This window comes from Salminus brasiliensis, chromosome 22 (genome assembly GCF_030463535.1).
Source record: "Salminus brasiliensis chromosome 22, fSalBra1.hap2, whole genome shotgun sequence".
NCBI lineage: Eukaryota > Metazoa > Chordata > Actinopteri > Characiformes > Bryconidae > Salminus > Salminus brasiliensis.
In genome coordinates, this window is record NC_132899.1 from 1829974 (window position 1) to 1849721 (window position 19748).

The following is a 19748-nucleotide window of genomic DNA, read 5'->3' on the forward strand; positions in this document are numbered from 1 at the left end:
ATTAACTCTATATAACATTAGATTAAACCCAAATAAACATAAAGTCAGTGGTCAGTGAGAGTGTCTACCTGTAATTAACTCTATATAACATTAGATTAAACCCAAATAAACACTACTTTAATTAAGGAGTGATTAGAAAAACTAGTTGCTGCTGGTTGGGAATACTGGTCTTCCTCCAGGAGAGCAGTAGAAATGGTTAAAGTAAGAGACAGACAGTGGACGGTTTATTTGTATGAAAAGCGCAATAGAAATAAAGCATATTATTTTTATTAACGTTATTATTGAATGTACATAATAATAATAATCTTCATGCCCAGATAAAGCGCTTTAGCTGTACTGTCAGAATGTAGTCAGGCATTAGAATCATGGAATCAGAATTTGAACACTGTTATTTTGAAGGCAAGTCTATCAAAGCGTCTGAAAGTGAACTCTGAGCCAGAACTGAATGGTAAGGATGGTGTAATATTGTAATATGAAATCTGCATCTTCCAATAACTGATCAAACTTTAAGCACAGTTTTTTTATTCACATTTTTATGCTTCTTTCAAGTGAAAACTGGTGCAAAGCTAAACACACTGTGAAATACAATACAATATCTATTATAACACAGTCATACCAGAACATTATGACCACCCTTGGTTTGGAATGAACCAAACCATGGGGTCATTGGATCTGACTGGCTGATGTCTAAAAGGGCAGGACAATAGGGTACCGGGAGAAGAGTGGTAGCATCTCAGAAACCATAGTGAAGGTGTAGCGGGAATGCCCAGTGTGGAGCAGCTAACCTCTATAATGAACAGCTTCCATCACCCTAATACTACAGTCCACACCACGCCGTCTCGCTAGTGTCATCCAGTGTGAGCCAAGGTAGATATGTGGTCATAATGTTCTGATATGACTGTATATAATACACTATAACTGACATTCATGTGAAATTGCTTTCCAATAACAACAGAAAACACACATATGCAGGTCAACCCATCAGAGGGAGGGAAACTGAAGCGATATTATTTAGTACTAAATTAATCAGATCCTTAACAGAGCAGATTCAGTGCAGACAAATGAAGCATCATTCAGTCACTTAAAACTTCAACACTACTGAGAACACCCTGATCTTCCCGCTCAGAGCAGGGGTGGGGAACCGGGGGCCGCAGGGCCTGAAGATGGGTGTACAGGACCGGGGGTCTGATCCACCAACAGTGTCTTAAGACAAAAATTCTCTTTTGAAGTGTTTTTCATACTTCAGACACTTATTTATTCTTCAAAAAGTCTCATAATAATCATTATTAATAAACTAAATGTTCTTTAACATGTTCTTATTGTTACGAACTGGCCTCAGACCGCAAGAGGTCAGAAGGTCAGCTTCTAAATCTATCGGTTGAATGATATTGGAAAAACTGACCCAGACAACATCGATTTAAGAGTGACAAAGGTCGAGAGAGAGAGCGCCATCTACCCACCCGGAGTGAGCACGGCCAACTGTGCTCTCCCAGACTCCGGCTGCTGATGGCAAAGAGGCCTGGCTCAGGATTGTGGAGATCGTTCGCTTCGCCATAAGGAAAATAACGGCTTTTTAACCTCAAGCCACAGATCTCATATTTTCCAGGTAGGACTGTTTTCCTGTGGCGGTTTTCTCCACAGTCAGGTCACGCTCTTGTTTAATGTTGTGAAGTCTTTGCAACTGGTTTTCCTCCATTTAGCACAGATTTAACTGAACAATCAAAGAGAAAAATGTGTCAAGCTGTAGAATAAAGGCTGAATTATAAACGACTACAGAAGAAAATGATTTGATCATCCATATATAAATAAATAATATGAATATATATATAAATAATTTAAAAAACAGGAGAATAATGAAGACCTTATGAAGATGATATCTGAGAGCTTCCTATATTTTTTTAAAATTGCATTTAACCACAGTTTTATGAAGAACCTTTTTAGTGTTTGTCTTCAGGTTCTTCATACAGGAAAGCCACTGTGAATCCGGACCCCTGGGTTTCCCACCCCTGCATTATAGAGACAACTGCTGATCAGTAACTCTACAACTCTCGGTGTGTGTGTGTGTGTGTATCGGTCATAGTCCTGGCAGTCCATCTGCAGAGCACAGGTGTGTGTTTTCTACTCTAACACACCTTCATCAGATGCAGAACCAGTGATGTGGGTACCTGTTCAGTGGAGGTTGGAGGACCCTGATCTAAATGACCTAAAGGGGAATTCCACCAAATATAAAATTTGCATATTTCAGTCTTTGACATGTAAAATTTTAGAGTGTGAAATTGTTTAGTGCGACACTGATTGTAGAAATTTCTTTACAGTGGAGGGGAATGGAAGCAGGTGTCGGTCGCCATGACAACTCAGATATAGCCACTATTTTATTCCCTGTCTAAACCCCCCAGTGCAGCTACACGAGTCTTCTGAGTTTTATATGGAATGATGATGATGATGATGATGATGATGGTAAAATAGTGAATAGAGAATCTGAACTAATGCAGTTCTCTTTAGGGACTACTTTTTGTAGCTGCACTACACCCTGCAGCATGTATCCCTCCACCATTTTAATGATCTGGTTCTAAAAGCAGGTTCTAGAGCCGAACTCTTCTCAGAACTCTGGTAGAACAGTGTCTCAGGCATCAGGCAGCGTCTTCATCACCATTAGGTGAAGAACTTTCTGTGAGGAGCTTTTATTAGAGCTTCAGACGTCTGCTTCCCTTCATCTCCACTGTAGAACTCCAGCTCTGACTGGGGGAGGTTATCTAGAACCGAGTGTTTCACACCAAACCCAACAAACCCGTCTATCAATGTGCATTTGTATTTCCAGCAGACTCCACCGAAGTCCAATCAGGTGCTCATGGCTGTCGCCCCCTGTTGTTCTGCTCCTCTGGACGGATTGTGTTGATGCTAAGGCTCGTAGGTCAAAGGTCAGAGACATTTGAGCTCAGGGCCTGTGCGATGCCCTTAGCAAGATGCTGTGGGGTTGGTTTCTCCGCTGTGCAGCTCACCCTCAGGCCCTCCGCCTTTAGGGCGTCCGCCGTGGTGGGGCCTACAGCAGCGAACTGCAGGACAGCACACAGGGGACGTGGTCAGAAAGCTCCAGACATTTACACAGTGTTTGAATTACAGCTCTGTAACACTGAGCTGCGAACCTGAGCATCTGTGGAGCTCCAGCACTGCAGAGCTGCTGTGACTCACTGTTTTCCTGTCATTTGGGTTCTGTTAAGTAGCTGATGAGTTGAGTCAGCTGTGCTACAGCACTGGAGTATCACTGCAATATCAGCTGCTCTCAATGTACATTATATGGACAAAAGTATTGGGACACCCCCACGTTCCACTACAGAATCTTTTAAGTCGTCCCATTCTAACCCCATAGCCATTATTAATATGGAGCCAGTCCCCCTTTGCTCTAAGCTCTACCAGCAGCAGCAGCAGGTCTGGAGCTCTGCTGCAGTTACTGAGTCAGTTGGAGGCTTTTCTGCTCTCTGCTCTGAGCTCAGCACTCGGCCCTGACCCCGCTCTGTAACTTTACGTGGTCTGACAGACACTCGGTGGCTGAGCTGCTCTCTGTGAGCTGTTCCTCCTAAACTCTTCCACTGTTCAATAATAACACCACTCACAGCTGATGGAGGAAGATCTAGGAGGGAGGAGATTACACCAGCTGACTTGTTGTAGTTGGTGCAGCGGTGTCTCCTATTACGTACAGAACCACGCTGGAGTTCAGTGAGCTCTTTAGAACCTCCCGTTCTTTCACTGATGTGTGGAAGAAAGGCTTTTATACTCCTGCAGTGAAAATGGGACTGAATTAACCACCTGAATTCAATGTTTAAGAGGGTGTCCCAATACTTTTGTCATTTTATAACATTCTAATTAATACAATTATAACATTATAATTGAATTGATATTCAGAGCTAAATGTAATAAATCAAACCTTGATGTATTACCTTTATCTGGTCCAGCTTTGCTCCAGCCAGGCTCTTTAATGTGTCCAAACAGAACTTTACCCCTGAAGGACTGAAGAAAGCAATGCTGGCTGGCATTCCCTGAAGCACAAACACACATGAGGATCAGCTGAGCTCAATACACACACACCTTCCTTTTTCTAATACAGTCCATGCCACAACATCTCGCTGGTATCATTTAAGCCCAGGCTGATAATTCACACCATTAGGTGGGTGGTCATAATTTTCTGATATAACTGTATATATATAAGTATAAGTATATAAGATTTTCGTGTGACAGTGACATGCAGGAAGTCCCCCTTTTTAGGCTTCATCTGTCTGTTTACCTGGTTAGTAAAATAGTGAGTGATGTTTTTCTCCAGGTCAGGATGTTCGGAGGTCTGATAGACTGTGAGGGTCTCCAGGGGGATTTCTGAGAGAGCGAGAGAGCAAGTAAGAGAGAGAGAGAGAAAGTGAGAGAGTGCTAATGCTCTTTATGTCATACAGCACAATTAGACACAGGGCTGTAATTAGTATGGGACCCAGGGGGATTGTGACACTAGCAGCAGCTTCAGCGCAGCACAGAGAGAACAGACGCTATTCAATTACACACACACACACACACACACACACACACACACACACACACACACACTCCACCTATCCACCTGTACACCCCCGCACACACACGTCGATTCTGCCAGCATGCCGTAAATAGAGCTGTGTTCGACGTGTTTTTCAGACTCTAATTAACAACAGTAACAGATGTCACACAGGAAGCCGTACCTGCTACGCTACCGAGCGATACCGGCCTCCGGGTCAGGTGATACACATTAATAACCACACGTTTAATGGCTAGAATGGTTCTGGCATCTCACACAAACAGCAGCTGGTAAACTGAGCTAAAACAGTCTCCTTATTTTCACGGGTCTGACCGTTTCGCCGGAGCGCAGTGGGCAGAACTTCTCTCTTCAGCGAGCCGCAGGGGAAGAGCAGAGGCAGGGTCTCAGGACCTTCTCCTGCAAACAGCAGCACAGACAAGACAAAAAAGGCTGAGTTGCACCCATTGCTGACACAGATGTCCAAATGCACACACAGCTTGTCTAGTGCCTGTAGAGAAGAAGTACTGCCAATAGAATAGGACCCTCTGGAGCAGATCAACATCATGACCCTATTGGCTCCATGCTGCCTAATAATGCCAGGCGTGGGCTAGAGGGGTATAAAGCCCCCCAGCATTGAGGAGCTGTGAAGCAGTGGGAGAACTGTGTTGTTCACTAGAGAGGTGGGTTTTTCCTTCCCTACACGTTTCTCCACACAGTCCCACACACTCTCAATAGGGGTTCAGTCGGCTGACCGTGTTGCCATGACATCACCTGAACCTCCTCACTGCTCAGCCCACTCCATCACGAGAGGAGCGCTGTGGGGTCTGACATGGTCTTGTAGTTCAGATGGAGTCATTGTTTGTGGTTCTCCAGCAATACAAAAGAGATAGATCCTTCAAACAAGCCCCCAAACAGCTGGTCAGCAGTGTAGTGTAGGACCACCCGAGCATCAGAGACCATGCCCAGACATTAGCGCTCCATCTTGTCAGCTTGCTGGTTCTGGATTGTGGTTGCAGTAAGATCTGGTGTTCCTTATTTATTTATTTATTTATTTATGAATTACAGCAAATCAGTGATGATTGAGCAGCTGTGATTGATCTTCATCAGTCAGCATCAGCTTCAGCTTCATCAAACGGCCCTCCTTGCTATTTTGGCCTTATGTTTGATATTATTATTATTGATATGAACTCAAACCGAATAATAATAATAAAGGTGGTTCTTTGGTTGGTGCCATAGAAGAACCTCTTTTGATTCCATACAGCATGTCTGTAGTAGAGATGTGTGGGTGTGAAGAGCTGTGACAGTTAGGAGGTGGAGACAAGGGTTCACCCCCTCCCACGCACTGCTGAGCCGCCTTTAACAACCTCCTGGTGGTTAAAAAGGGCTCCGTGTGGCAGAGGAGGACACTGGGGTGAGCACATGGGCCTGAAGCCACAAAAAGGAGTGCTACTGAACTCAGCTCTGTTACGTAGTGCCCTTATAGCTCTCAGAGCTAAACCTGTACCGAAAAGTCTAGAGAAGCTACACCTGTTAAAATAAACACTCAGGGGTGGACCCGGACTGTGATCCACATACTAGTGACCTCTGTTCTATGGCATCACTCAAAGAAATCTTTGATCACCTTCCTTTTTTTAAGAGTGGAGGTCTAATGGTGTTAGGTCTTAACATATAACTGTCAATTATATACATTTATAAAACAAATTATAGAAATTATATACATTAAATTTTTTTTTATTTTTTATAATGACATACCCGCTTCACTCTAGCCGGTACTAATACACTTCTAAAAGCCCTGCCAGAAACGTCACAGAAACTGACACAGCAATTAGCAACTAGCATTTCTGCATATTGATGAGTGATTCTTTCAGCTTCCAGGAGCAAGAGGCTGAGAAGAGTGAGAGGAGAGATTTCTTACTGTCGATGATGAGTCGAGACAGGACCTCTGCAGTGCCCGAGTCTTCTCCAAAGGGGTTCAGTCCCAGAGCCTCCACTGCACAGGAGAAGAATGGATGGAAAGTATTCTGATTAACTCCAATATACAAAAACCTGACTTAAGACTGTCCGCTAAGTGCCATAATCGCAAATGTAAATGATATTAAAGCCGTATGCAACATATATGATATTTATCATGACATTTTGTGACCCAAATACTAAGTCTGCTTCAGTCTCTGTATAGAAACATGCGGTTGATCAGTGTACTTTAACTACTGATGATCACCAGGAGACTCGCAGGAGCTTACTGCGAACCCCAGTAACTACATTTATCACTGTATCATACAATACTTTCATACTGTGCACCTCTATGCCAGATTTAAATCATGGTAAAAAGTAAAATATGGAAAATATACAGTTTTTTTTGTATTAAAAATAATAAATCCCAACATTTATCAAACAAACAAACATTTAACTGCAGTATTTGATGTAAACCAACCAATCAAAGCAGTGCTTTTTTTCAGGAGTCCTCCATAAAAGAAAAGTGAATGGCTGTGTTTGAAACTGAGCTCTATTCACTGCCCCATACATGTTATATACTGTTCTAGATAACAGACGTCCACGAGGTGGTGGAAGATTTCGGACGATGACGTTAAGTGCGTGAGCTCATCTGACCGCTGGTCTTCCTCAAGAAGCTGTGGGCAAATCGTCAAACAACCCAATGGATTATGGGTATTCCACATCTGTTTAAGGGTATATCGTATGCATGTTATGTTTAACAGTGCATTATGGGACCACTACAAACAGGTGAAACCCCAAAGTAGTGCCCTATGTAGTGAGTAGGGCACAGCGTCGGACACAGCTAGTGTGTTTCATTCGGAGGTATAATAACAGGGTGGTAAATAGTCAAGTCAAGTCAAATTTATTTGTGTAGCTTTTTATAACTGTTGTCGTCACAAAGCAGCTTTACATAATTAGTAACAGAAAAAAAGAAATGACATAAGACATGAAGGTTTAAAGACCCCCAGTGAGCAAACCAACGGCAACAGTGCAGGAAAACCTCCCTCAGAGCTGGAGGAAGAAACCTTGGGAAGAACCAAGACTCACAGGGGGACCCGACCCGTCCTCCTCTGATCAGAACTATTTATTAATTATTGATAAAAATTACTAAACCATCTAAACTGTTGAACTGCTCTGATCATAATTATAATATAATAATCATGGTGTAGAATAACTTAATATAGTCATGGCAGTGATGGTCAGAGTAATGATAGTTAATAGTGGCAGATAGCTAAGAGTCCATTTAGGTTTAACATGGTCAGTAGCAGTGGTCAGGTAGCAGTGGTCAGGTAGCAGTGGTCAGGTAGCAGTGGTAAATAGGCTTGGTAAACAGCATCTGAGCATTTTTCAGCCCAAACAAAGTCTACATGTATCACTATATCACACAATATTTTCATACTGTGCACTTCATAACAATCATGTTACAAAAGTAAAAAAAAATGTATTAAAAATAATAAATCCCAACATTTATCAAACAATCAAACATTTAATTGCAGTATTTGATGTAAACCAGCCAGATTTCATGGAACATTCATTTAAATAATTGAGAAAAGTGTGGAAAATTAAAAACAGCTTAGTGTTTTTATTTATCCAATCAGCTGGGAGAGCTCTGGAGCAGGTTGTGCTTCTGGGTTTTGATCGAATGCTGCGAAAAAACCCAATTAGCTTCTCTTACTCATACGACCGCTCCAAGTCAACAGAAAGCTTCCCACCTGTGAAATCACACGGCTGTTCACCCGACACCAACCTGCTCTTTAACGAGCACCTCAGGTGGTACCGCAGTTGCTGGTTAAGGGCTATTGTGAGAGGATGGTTGTAAAGAAGGTAAAAACCCACACAGCTTGAGGTAAAGCTGATTCCAGCTGCAGCTAAAAAAGCTAATACATTCCTGCAGGTGCTTTACACACACACACACACACACACACACACACACACACACACACACACACACACACACACACGCATACACATCTCACACTTACACACACACAAGGCCACTCTAATTAGCAGCTCATTAGCTAATGTACTAAAGAGGAACGCAGCGGGGACGTGTGAATCCCACCAAGGTGTAACCGTGAGCCATGGCGCCTCTGAGGAACATCCTGAGTGGTACGACTGTGTAATTGAATTTACAGCCAGTTTGAAGGAGCAGCTATTAAAGCTACGGTGTGTCAGACAGTATACTGTGTATGAGTGCAGAACAGACAGACGTCATTAGTGTTAATGCTGCTACACTGACATGTCTCTGAAGACAGACACTGTAAATATGAGTCCTGCCAGGTTAACTTGACTGACTGTTAAGGAATAAGGATTAGAGATTCATTAAGGTCTTGATTTGTTTAATGAAGCCTGAATTATACAGGTCTAAATTATTTATTCACTATGTATTCATTTATTATTATTCACTATAACCTGTGTCAGCACATAACACAAGACAAGACAACCATCCTCACACTAGTGATCAAACACGTGCCCGGAGCAGTGGGCAGCTAACTTGAGAGTGAATGGCCTTGTGAATGCTCATGTGGGCTTTGAACCCACAACCCTGGCCATATCAATAGCCCGGTGCTCTAATCACTGAGCCACCACTGCACCTGGTCCTCCCAGGTGGTCTCCCAACCAAGCACTGACCAGGTCTGACCCTGCTTATCTTCCGATATCAGACGTGAACGTCATTAATGTTACATGAATGCCACCCAGATCCTTTTTTGTGTGGCTTGAACCTCTAATAAAAATTTAAAAATCCAGCCCTATTAAGGTTTTGTTGAATAACTCAAATACTGTAAGTATAAAATAACATCAAAGTTAACCCATAACTCCCACAACCTTAAGTTAACCCATAACATTAAGACTTTAAATCTAAACTTCACCCCAAAGCTCAAATCTTTAAGCAACTTTACACTTTTTTAATATTTTAATAGCGAAATATTAATGGACTAAAACCATCTTCATCATCTAATTAAAGCCTGACAGTATGATCCTTTGTCCATTCAACCTAAAAACATATTTCAATTAATTAAACAATAACTATAAAAAACATTAATTGATGCAAAGTCTTTATTTGAGTTAAATAAACCCCTTTAAATTGCTTGTTACCACATGAAGTCTTTTTATGTTGGAATTAGAATCAGAGATACTTTATTAATCCCAGGAGGGAAATTGCAGTTGATACAGTTCCAAACATTTCTGAGCCAAACTGAACTCCAGGTAAACCCTACAGGTCTATGTACATAAACAGCACAGTTAACTCAGTTACACAGACTTGTTAGCTAAGTGCCCAGTGTTTAAGCTGGCATGGGCCAATCACTACTTAGTTACCAATGGCAACAGACTCAACTCAACTCAATTATAATAAGTTGATGTAATTCAAAGATTCAATTAGTTTAATGTAGAAAACCATCAAGAAGGTTCACTTAACTCAAATAGTTGGATTTTTTAAATAATAATAATTTATTTCTGATTTAAAAAAAAAAAGTCTCATCATTAAACATCACCAACTACCCAAACTGCACCTATTCTCCCCCCATCGCATGCACCAGTGAAGCTGAAGATCAACAAGCCCCCTCCGACACATGTGCAGCCAGCTGAAGCTGAAGCTGATGCAACCTTACCGTGCAACCGGCCGAACACCCCCGGCTGCAACGCATCGGCCAGCACCGCACTGTGAAGCGATGTGGGGAGAGAGCGCCATCTACCCACCCTGGAGAGAGCAATGCCAATTATGCTCCCCTGGGGCCCCGACTGCTGATGGCTGGCAGCATGACCGGGATTCGAACCAGCGATTCTTTGATCATAGTGACAGCGCCTTAGTCTCCCCCCGATACGCCCCCCCCCCCCCCCCCCCCCCAATAACAGACTTCCTTTCTTCTGGGTCAAACTACACGTCCGATGAGGAGAGGAGTTGCGTGCAGCTGTTGAACTCACCTAATGACGCTGTAGCTTTTCCCACCACATACACAGACTTTCTGTTCCACGTGTCTTTAACAGCGCCCCACTCTGAAAACAGACAACAGCATAAAACAAACCCCTTAAACAGCGTAGACTCCACCAACAGGCCGAAAGTGTTATTACAAACTACAGAGAATATTACCAGTACAGCAGTCCCTGTAGTTACTGAGTAATACACCTTAGTGTGTGATAAGCCCTGGAGTGTTAAGGGGTTAAAATATGTTGTATATAAAGGTTTAATATGTGCGTGTTTAATGATTATAAATCAGGTCATGAACACTTGACTGATTTATCATTAATAAGTTAATCATTAAAGCTCAGAGGCTTCCTTGGTCTTCTCTCTATCAGGCAGGGGTAAAGCTCTCAGCTGCAGCAGATCTTTATCCATAGGGTTCTACTATTGATCCCCAATCAGGATCAGTTTGTGCAGTTTTAGTCAGAAATGGTCATTTTCTCCTCTCTAGTTTGACCTCAGTTGCACTATGTCGGTTTATTAACGAGTTATTACCACTTATAAACAGCAGAGAGGCTCTCACTGTAAAGAGTGAAACTCGTCAGCAATAGTTAATGAGCTCCAAACATGAAGATATTTCATATGCTGAAAATGTGAAGCTCAGCAATATCACTCAGAGCTCAGACTGTGAGAATGCTCTCTTCATGTGTTCATGAGCTGATCAGATGATCATTAGTGAGTAATTAAAGCTCCTGTTGGAGTTCAGCTGTAGTCCGGTATTAACAGAGCTCTGCTGAAGCTGACCGGTAGAACACTGACTGATGGAGAACCCACAGTAAGATCAGGAACCAGCAGCATCTGAGCTTCAACAGTTTGGAGAGCAGCAGCTCGCTGTTGTCCTGTTTTTATTTATGTGTTTGAAATGATTACTAATGATTTATTTAACACATTTAACCACCGTAGACCCGGTGTAAGGGTAGCCTTCTTGCGTATAGTGCTGTGGAGAGCATACGAACTAAAGTTCCAATGAACAGAATTAAACACAGGTCCAAGATTGATGGCACTGATCAGATTAGTCCCATTCTATTATATTAGAACTGTGGATTCAGAGAGGTAGATCTCCAGGACTGGTCTTACCTGAGCTGGAGCTGAGCTGATAAATCAGATGGACAAGAGTGACACACAGTGGTCAATCTCTATTACTGCAGTATATGCCTATAACTCGCACTCAGTTCATTTTTAACAGTGTTTGTATATGTGTGTGTGTGTGTCTGTGTGTGTGTGTGTGTGTGTGTGTTTACATATATTTACATATTTATTCAAACACATTCCTTATCAATACGTGGCTTTCTTTTTTTATATATATTTAAAACTATTTCCAAAACCCCAAGCAGAAGCTGATGGAAACTACAGCAGCGCTGTAATAGCGCAAACCTTTATTCTCTCGATCTCTATTATCTCTATTGTTTCGGTCCCCTTTTTAAAAAAAGAATTTTAAATATTTTTTAATAATAAATGATGATGATGATCATTGTTATTATTATTATTATGTGTATTAACTATAAAATATATTATAAATATATTACTATATATTAGTAAACTAATTACAATACAATTTGTAGTAAACCAAACAAGAATTCCTGCCCCAAGTTATTGTGTGGAACTATACACCAAGATTTTACACACCTTTACCCTTGTTAAAGTGACATTAAAAAAGAAGTGATTAGATTTGCATATTTATATTTTAATGGATCAAGTATCAGCTATTTTAAGCCTGATCCAGTTCTGATCCTTTGTTTTCACCGCTGAGTTCTAGCAGAGCGCCCTCTGGTGCCCTCTAGGCCTCATTAACAGCAGTGAGGAGCTAAAAGCAGAAGCAGCAACTGATGGAAACTACAACAGCGCAAGAACTTCGGTATAGAGATTACTTGTGGACATTGGGAAGAAGCGTTAAAAAGATCAACAAATGCTCATTAAATACAAGACATACATTAATCCAGTTTAAAATGTTTAAAATCAGCCAAACAGAGGAAAGAGAACTGTGATGCTCTCACCCTGCAACCCAGAAGTGAGTTTTTAGTTGAAGGCCAAGTTGATGTCCATATAAATATCTTATACATTATCTTATTAATGTATTTTTTTGTGCCCCCCCCCCCCCCCCACACCCCACACACACTTTGGTATTTGTCTGTTTTTACTACGTATATGTATCACAACCTGTATTTGGAAAGCCACATAAAAATATTTTGGAAACATATAGAATCATTGTTGTACAAAACCCTCGCAGCTCCACTGCAGCTGTCCTCTTTTTACGACATAATGTGAATCTGGCAGTTCTTCTTTATACTGTAACAGAATTTAAGGATGAAAGGACCAATAGAAATGCTCCAAAATCTTTTTACACCGACTTCAATTGAAAGTTCAGAAAGTTAAGAAGCTGCTGTGAAGATATTTGAAGATGCTGTAAAAAGTAATTAGTGTCTTATCTTTAAAAATATTTACTGAAACTAGCTACAATAACATTTGTAATAAACCAAACATCTTACAGAACGTCAACTGAACAGGAATCCACGCTCCAGGTTCTGTTAGCTTACTATTAGAAACTTCTTTGCCTTTATTGAAGCTATTTTAATCATCTGGAGGAGACTGTTAGTGTAATAAACACTGATCAGCTGCAGGTTTCATTACTAACAGTGTGATTAGACTGGGCTCATTAGATGAAGAGCAGCAGATGTTGAGCTGCTACTGATGTGTTTAGTCTCTGATTACAGTTTTGTGATAAAAATATCGTGATATCGTATTTGTACCATATCGCCCCGCCCTATATACAAGGTGTATGAGGGTTACAGTGGTCGCTGTGGTGGTTGTGGCTTCATTTAAGGCTCTTTGTTGTTGTATAACCAGAAAAGCAGCTGAGAGCTTCAGCAACTCCTCACGACCAGTCCACTGACCTTCTCTCCGGGTGCTGGATTCAAGGCACATCTTCACGGCCTCGACTGCTCTCGGACTCGTGAAGATCAGTCCGCCATGCTTCTCTGGCTGAAACAGCTGCAGAAAGCAGCAGATGTTTGAAATGATTACTAATAATTTATTAAACACATCCATCCATGCATAGACTAGGGATGCCCCAAGCCTAGGATCGGATATCGGCCCCGATATTAATAAAATTAGTATTGGATAATTAGTCTGATCCAAGGAACCGATGCATTCCCTGAACGCAATTCTGGAACTGATGGTATTCTAGGCTTCATAACCCAGGATCAGATTAACCTGCAGACATCATACACAGACCATAGCACACAGCAAGACTCCCCCTATCTGACCAGCATGGTGCCCTCGACCCGTCATCAACTATCAGTGAGTAATCCAGCTCGTCTTCCAGAACCGAGAAGGGAGGGGCTGCTAGCTCCTCTTTAGTCTCATAGACTTTGAGATTCAGAATAAAAGTCCTGAGCCCAGACAGCATTGTTCCAAAGTCCAGAGTCCACAGTTATTCATTTTAGTGATCAATAAACAGAAATCAGGTTCATTTACTATAGTTTGTTTTATAAAGTTAGTAAAGGAATGTTTGTGTCAATCCTGAGGCCTTAAGTCTCTCCCAGATGGTCAGGTATATGGTTTACTAATTCAACTATGGTATCGGATCGGTATCAGGTATCGGACGATATGCAAAGTTCTTGAATCAATATCGGTATCTGTATTGTAACAGAAAAAGATGGATCGGTGCATCCCTAGCATAGACCCTGTAAAAGGGTAGCCGTCTTATAAAGAGGTCCCCACATCTGTTTGGGACAATGTCAGTGTTGACCTGACCTGGTTACCTCACCTGCATACTGTACACTTCCATTAGCTGAGCTGATAAATCAGACGGACAAGAGTGACACACAGTGGCCAAACTTCATTACTGCAACATATCCCCATAACTCCGAAGCTAACAGGACAGTTCAGGGACTGCAGAGAGGAGCAAGCGAACGTACTGTAATATCTCTGGTTCTAGAGCTCTGACTGTAGCATAAATTAGCAGCACATCCTTATTACCGAATAGGGCTACAGTGTGTGTAAGTCCGGATGTGCTGGTCTGAGACTCACCTTGTCCGACAAGGCGTTCAATGACACAAACTTAAAGGAGAGGACAGGGATCAGTGTAGCGGAGTGTCCGTACGCTGCCAGCTCCTGCAAAACGACCAACTTGAAGGTTACACTGATTAATACAGTCATTTAAATGAAGCTGAAGTTCCAGGTTTGTTACAGAGACAGAAGAAACTGCAGGTAGGATCTGGATCTTACCTTTATGTAAGGGTCTGGTCCACTCTCACTCTCTCGGGGCTCTTTTAAAAGGAGTACGTTCATTTTGGCGGTCGTCTGCAAGCACTGAGAAACAGGACAAGATGGCTGCTGTCAGATACATAACTGAAATTAATTATATATACAATTCTATACACTTTTATTTAAACTTTAGCTCAGGAACTTTGGAAAATGATTCCAAAATGGCTAGCATATGCTAGCTACCTATATGTCATGTCTCAATGGGTTTCTGTAACTAAGAATAAATACTTTATTAATTATTCATTATTGAGATCAAATCAAATAAAGTGTATTTTCCCACAAGTTAGTGGTGAGTGTCAGGTTCTAGAAATCATCTGGACATGTGCTGGACATGTGATGGAGGAATGGACAGTGGATGCAGGGGGCGTGGTCTTCTCAATAGCCCAGCAGGAGCAACTATATGTAAATTTCTCCCCTTTAGCTTTGAATATTTCCATTTTATTCCCATTAATTCTCATAATTGCCCATAAATACCTGTTAATTCTCGTTAATTCCCATGGTAAATTTCAAACAAATTTCCAGAATATTGCAACCCTAATAATACATTTTAATACATTATGTAAATCATCTAGAGGAGGTTTGGTGATTAAATTACTGATTCAATTAAATTAATTTACAAATAATAAATAATATAGTGATCTATCCATCACTGCTTCTAACTGCCTGTCTGCCTTTCAGTCTCACACTGACTTATACTTGCTGATACTTCCAGCAGATATGAGCCCAGCATGCCTCTCCGTTCACTGTAAGGACCAGTCAGTTAGAACCAAACAGGCTGAATTAGGTAGCTGTTCTCAAGCAGTCCTGTTCCCCCAGGCCTATTTAACACTTATTTCATCTTATTTCACTAGTAGTTATTTATTTCCACTATTTCATATTTATATTATATACTTTAAGCAGTGTACGCTATTGAAAACTGCAAGACGGCATAAATCTAAAAGCGTTCAAGTTCTTTCGAACATCGTAGGCCTCGTTTTTAAGTGTAAAAACTTGAACATTACTCAATCCTGCAAACATCTGGAACCAGCCTTCCTGATCAAGACTGAGACTAAACCCCAAAGACTAAACAGTGGCCCAACAGTGGCAGCTTGCCGAGCCCGGGAATCGAACCCACAACCCTGTTATCAATAGTCCGGTGCTCTAACCACTGAGCCACCACTACATAAATGGAGTTTTACAGGTAGATACACTCACTGACCACTGACTTTATGTTTATTTGAGTTCATCCTAATGTTATATAGAGTTAATTACAGGTAGACACTCTCACTGACCACTGACTTTATGTTTATTTGGGTTTATTCTAATGTTATATAGAGTTAATTACAGGTAGACACTCTCACTGATCACTGACTATGTTTATTTGGGTTTATTCTAATGTTATATAGAGTTAATTACAGGTAGACACTCTCACTGACCACTGACTTTATGTTTATTTGAGTTTATTCTAATGTTATATAGAGTTAATTACAGGTAGATACTCTCACTGACCACTGACTTTATGTTTATTTGAGTTTATTCTAATGTTATATAGAGTTAATTACAGGTAGATACTCTCACTGACCACTGACTTTATGTTTATTTGAGTTTATTCTAATGTTATATAGAGTTAATTACAGGTAGATACTCTCACTGACCACTGACTTTATGTTTATTTGAGTTTATTCTAATGTTATATAGAGTTAATTACAGGTAGACACACTCACTGACCACTGACTTTATGTTTATTTGGGTTTATTCTAATGTTATATAGAGTTAATTACAGGTAGACACTCTCACTGATCACTGACTATGTTTATTTGGGTTTATTCTAATGTTATATAGAGTTAATTACAGGTAGACACTCTCACTGACCACTGACTTTATGTTTATTTGAGTTTATTCTAATGTTATATAGAGTTAATTACAGGTAGATACTCTCACTGACCACTGACTTTATGTTTATTTGAGTTTATTCTAATGTTATATAGAGTTAATTACAGGTAGATACTCTCACTGACCACTGACTTTACGTTTATTTGAGTTTATTCTAATGTTATATAGAGTTAATTACAGGTAGATACTCTCACTGACCACTGACTTTACGTTTATTTGAGTTTATTCTAATGTTATATAGAGTTAATTACAGGTAGATACATTAGAATAAATGGTTTAAAACTGTCAGTGTTGATCTGACCTGGTTACCTCAACTGCATACTGTACACTTCCATTAGCTTCCATTAGTGCTGGTAAAACTGTACCTGCACTCCACTGTAATTCCTCAAGAGCTTTAAACAACGTTCTCCCTCGATGAGCTGTAGAAGAAGAAATGTCCAACCTCAGCTTCAGCTTTATGGAAAATGGTCTAGCTGTTGTTGTATATCCAGAACAGCAGTGAAGGTCTCTACGTATGAAGTCTGTCTCTTTACAACTGTCTGAGAGTGAGTAAGCACAATAGACACACAGCGACGCCCCACACCCAACACATGCTCACCTCTGATAACAGCCAGATACCCTCAGCCTGACGACAACAGACACTCAAACCCAGGCAACAAGCAGGAGAGATCCAATAACGGGGGCAACTTTCAAAAATACATTTATACAACACACATATACAAAAGCCTTAGGCAGTCCGCACACTCCTGTTTAAATGTGGTTGATGTTCTGAGTGTAAGGAAGAGAATAAAGCCTTTACCGGAAACTTAAATACGTCATTTTAAACATTTTATTATTTTACTTCTATGTATTGACGGAATTTATCAGATTCAGTAAAAATATTAATAATAAATGAAAACATGACATTATTTTTGAAAATGCTGCATTCAATGTGTCCTTTCTGAAGATTACCTTTTATCTAAGAAATGAGGAAAAACACATAAAAAGACATTCTTATGAATCCAGTCCCAGAAAGACTGAGTCTACAAACGGTGCCAAGACGCACTACGACTACTATGGGTGGGTATTGATGGGTATTTGTGAGTATTGGTGGATATTGGTGAGTATGGGTGGGTATGGAGGGGTATTGGTGGGTATGGAGGGGTTCTGGTGGGTATGGGTGGATATTGGTGAGTATGGGTGGGTATGGAGGGGTTCTGGTGAGTATGGGTGGGTATGGAGGGGTTCTGGTGAGTATGGGTGGATATTGGTGAGTATGGGTGGGTATGGAGGGGTTCTGGCGAGTATGGGTGGGTATGGAGGGGTTCTGGCGAGTATGGGTGGGTATGGAGGGGTTCTGGTGAGTATGGGGGGATATTGGTGAGTATGGGTGGGTATGGAGGGGTTCTGGCGAGTATGGGTGGGTATGGAGGGGTTCTGGTGAGTATGGGTGGATATTGGTGAGTATGGGTGGGTATGGAGGGGTTCTGGCGAGTATGGGTGGATATTGGTGAGTATGGGTGGATATGGAGAGGTTCTGGTGAGTATGGGTGGATATTGGTGAGTATGGGTGGATATGGAGGGGTTCTGGCGAGTATGGGTGGGTATGGAGGGGTTCTGGTGAGTATGGGTGGATATTGGTGAGTATGGGTGGGTATGGAGGGGTTCTGGCGAGTGTGGGTGGATATTAGTGAGTATGGGTGGATATGTAGGGGTTCTGGTGGAGGGGTACTGAGGGGTATGGAGGGGTACTGAGGGGTATGGAGGGGTACTGGTGGGTATGGAGGGGTACTGGTGGGTATGGAGGGGTACTGGTGGGTATGGAGGGGTACTGGTGGATATGGAGGGGTTCTGGTGAGTATGGGTGGGTATGGAGGGGTTCTGGCGAGTATGGGTGGATATTAGTGAGTATGGGTGGATATGGAGAGGTTCTGGTGAGTATGGGTGGGTATGGAGGGGTTCTGGCGAGTATGGGTGGATATTAGTGAGTATGGGTGGATATGGAGAGGTTCTGGTGAGTATGGGTGGGTATGGAGGGGTTCTGGCGAGTATGGGTGGATATTAGTGAGTATGGGTGGATATGGAGAGGTTCTGGTGAGTATGGGTGGGTATGGAGGGGTTCTGGCGAGTATGGGTGGATATTAGTGAGTATGGGTGGGTATGGAGGGGTTCTGGTGAGTATGGGTGGATATGGAGGGGTTCTGGTGAGTATGGGTGGATATGGAGGGGTTCTGGTGAGTATGGGTGGATATTAGTGAGTATGGGTGGATATGGAGGGGTTCTGGTGAGTATGGGTGGATATGGAGGGGTTCTGGTGAGTATGGGTGGATATGGAGGGGTTCTGGCGAGTGTGGGTGGATATTAGTGAGTATGGGTGGATATGTAGGGGTTCTGGTGGAGGGGTACTGAGGGGTATGGAGGGGTACTGAGGGGTATGGAGGGGTACTGGTGGGTATGGAGGGGTACTGGTGCGCATGGAGGGGTACTGGTTTACAGTTTACAGACAAGTCAAAACAGGTAACGTATCCTACACAATAGCCCACATGGCTCGAGGCCCTAACATTAACACAACACCACACAGTAAACATGCAGGACAGGGCAGTATGGGGCAGATCAGGTGTGTAGGGGTGCGAACTGTGCAACGTTTCTAAACAAGGTGAACAGTCACGTGTTCAGTTAGTGTGTAAACAGCAGCAGCAGCAGCAGCACTGCTCACTTCTAATGTTCCTCTAATTACTACCATTAATGAACTACCTGCACTACAGATATCGAGGTAGCAGCAGCTACTTACTGTAGGGTCACTTCTTCGACTCCTCTGACCACATCTGGTAGCCGCAGTGTCACATGTAGGCACTGAGAGTCTGAGAGCCCTCACTGCTGGAAGGTCAGCAGGCTGCTGGTCACCACACGCCGTGTATCGGTCAGCTACCCTACCTAACCAGCTAGGGTAATGATGCCCTCCACAGGAACATGACCAGCACACTACTGCCCAACTACAGCCTCTAACCCAGCCGCTCACACGCTCGCAGGCTCTGTGTTTATGTGAACACTCCGTGAACTTACAGAGGACCACAGGAGCACATTTCAAAATAAAAGCCCTGCTGTTGTAAAACGATTAAGGGCGGATGACCCCGGCATGCTTTT

At 42.0% G+C, this 19748-nt stretch overlaps 1 protein-coding gene across 3 annotated transcripts; it reads right to left on the minus strand.

Moving 5' to 3' along the window:
* Positions 1–202: 202 nt before the first annotated feature.
* Positions 203–19657, minus strand: uros (uroporphyrinogen III synthase). Of its 3 annotated transcripts, XM_072667836.1 has the most exons (11): positions 19396–19657; positions 16991–17044; positions 14715–14798; positions 14517–14600; positions 13379–13475; positions 10451–10522; positions 6450–6524; positions 4868–4951; positions 4280–4365; positions 3936–4034; positions 203–3053 (listed from the first exon to the last, which is right to left on the minus strand). In XM_072667836.1, exons 3-11 carry the CDS (start codon positions 14775–14777, stop codon positions 2913–2915), a joined length of 801 nt encoding a protein of 266 aa, XP_072523937.1. In that variant the 5' UTR covers positions 14778–14798; positions 16991–17044; positions 19396–19657; the 3' UTR covers positions 203–2912. The 3 variants fall into 3 exon arrangements, with proteins under 3 accessions (XP_072523937.1, XP_072523938.1, XP_072523939.1); XM_072667837.1 differs by lacking the exon at positions 16991–17044; XM_072667838.1 differs by lacking the exon at positions 14517–14600.
* Positions 19658–19748: the final 91 nt, after the last annotated feature.

Excerpts from the sequence above, each read along its gene's own strand:
- uros (XM_072667837.1), bottom strand. The coding sequence starts at position 14,777 with ATGAACGTACTCCTTTTAAAAGAGCCCCGAGAGAGTGAGAGTGGACCA. Across the intron at positions 13,476-14,516 it reads TGAACGCCTTGTCGGACAAG|CTGTTTCAGCCAGAGAAGCA; the intron begins GTGAGTCTCAGA and ends TGCTTTCTGCAG. Across the intron at positions 4,952-6,449 it reads GTCTCGACTCATCATCGACA|GAGAAGGTCCTGAGACCCTG; the intron begins GTAAGAAATCTC and ends TGCTGTTTGCAG.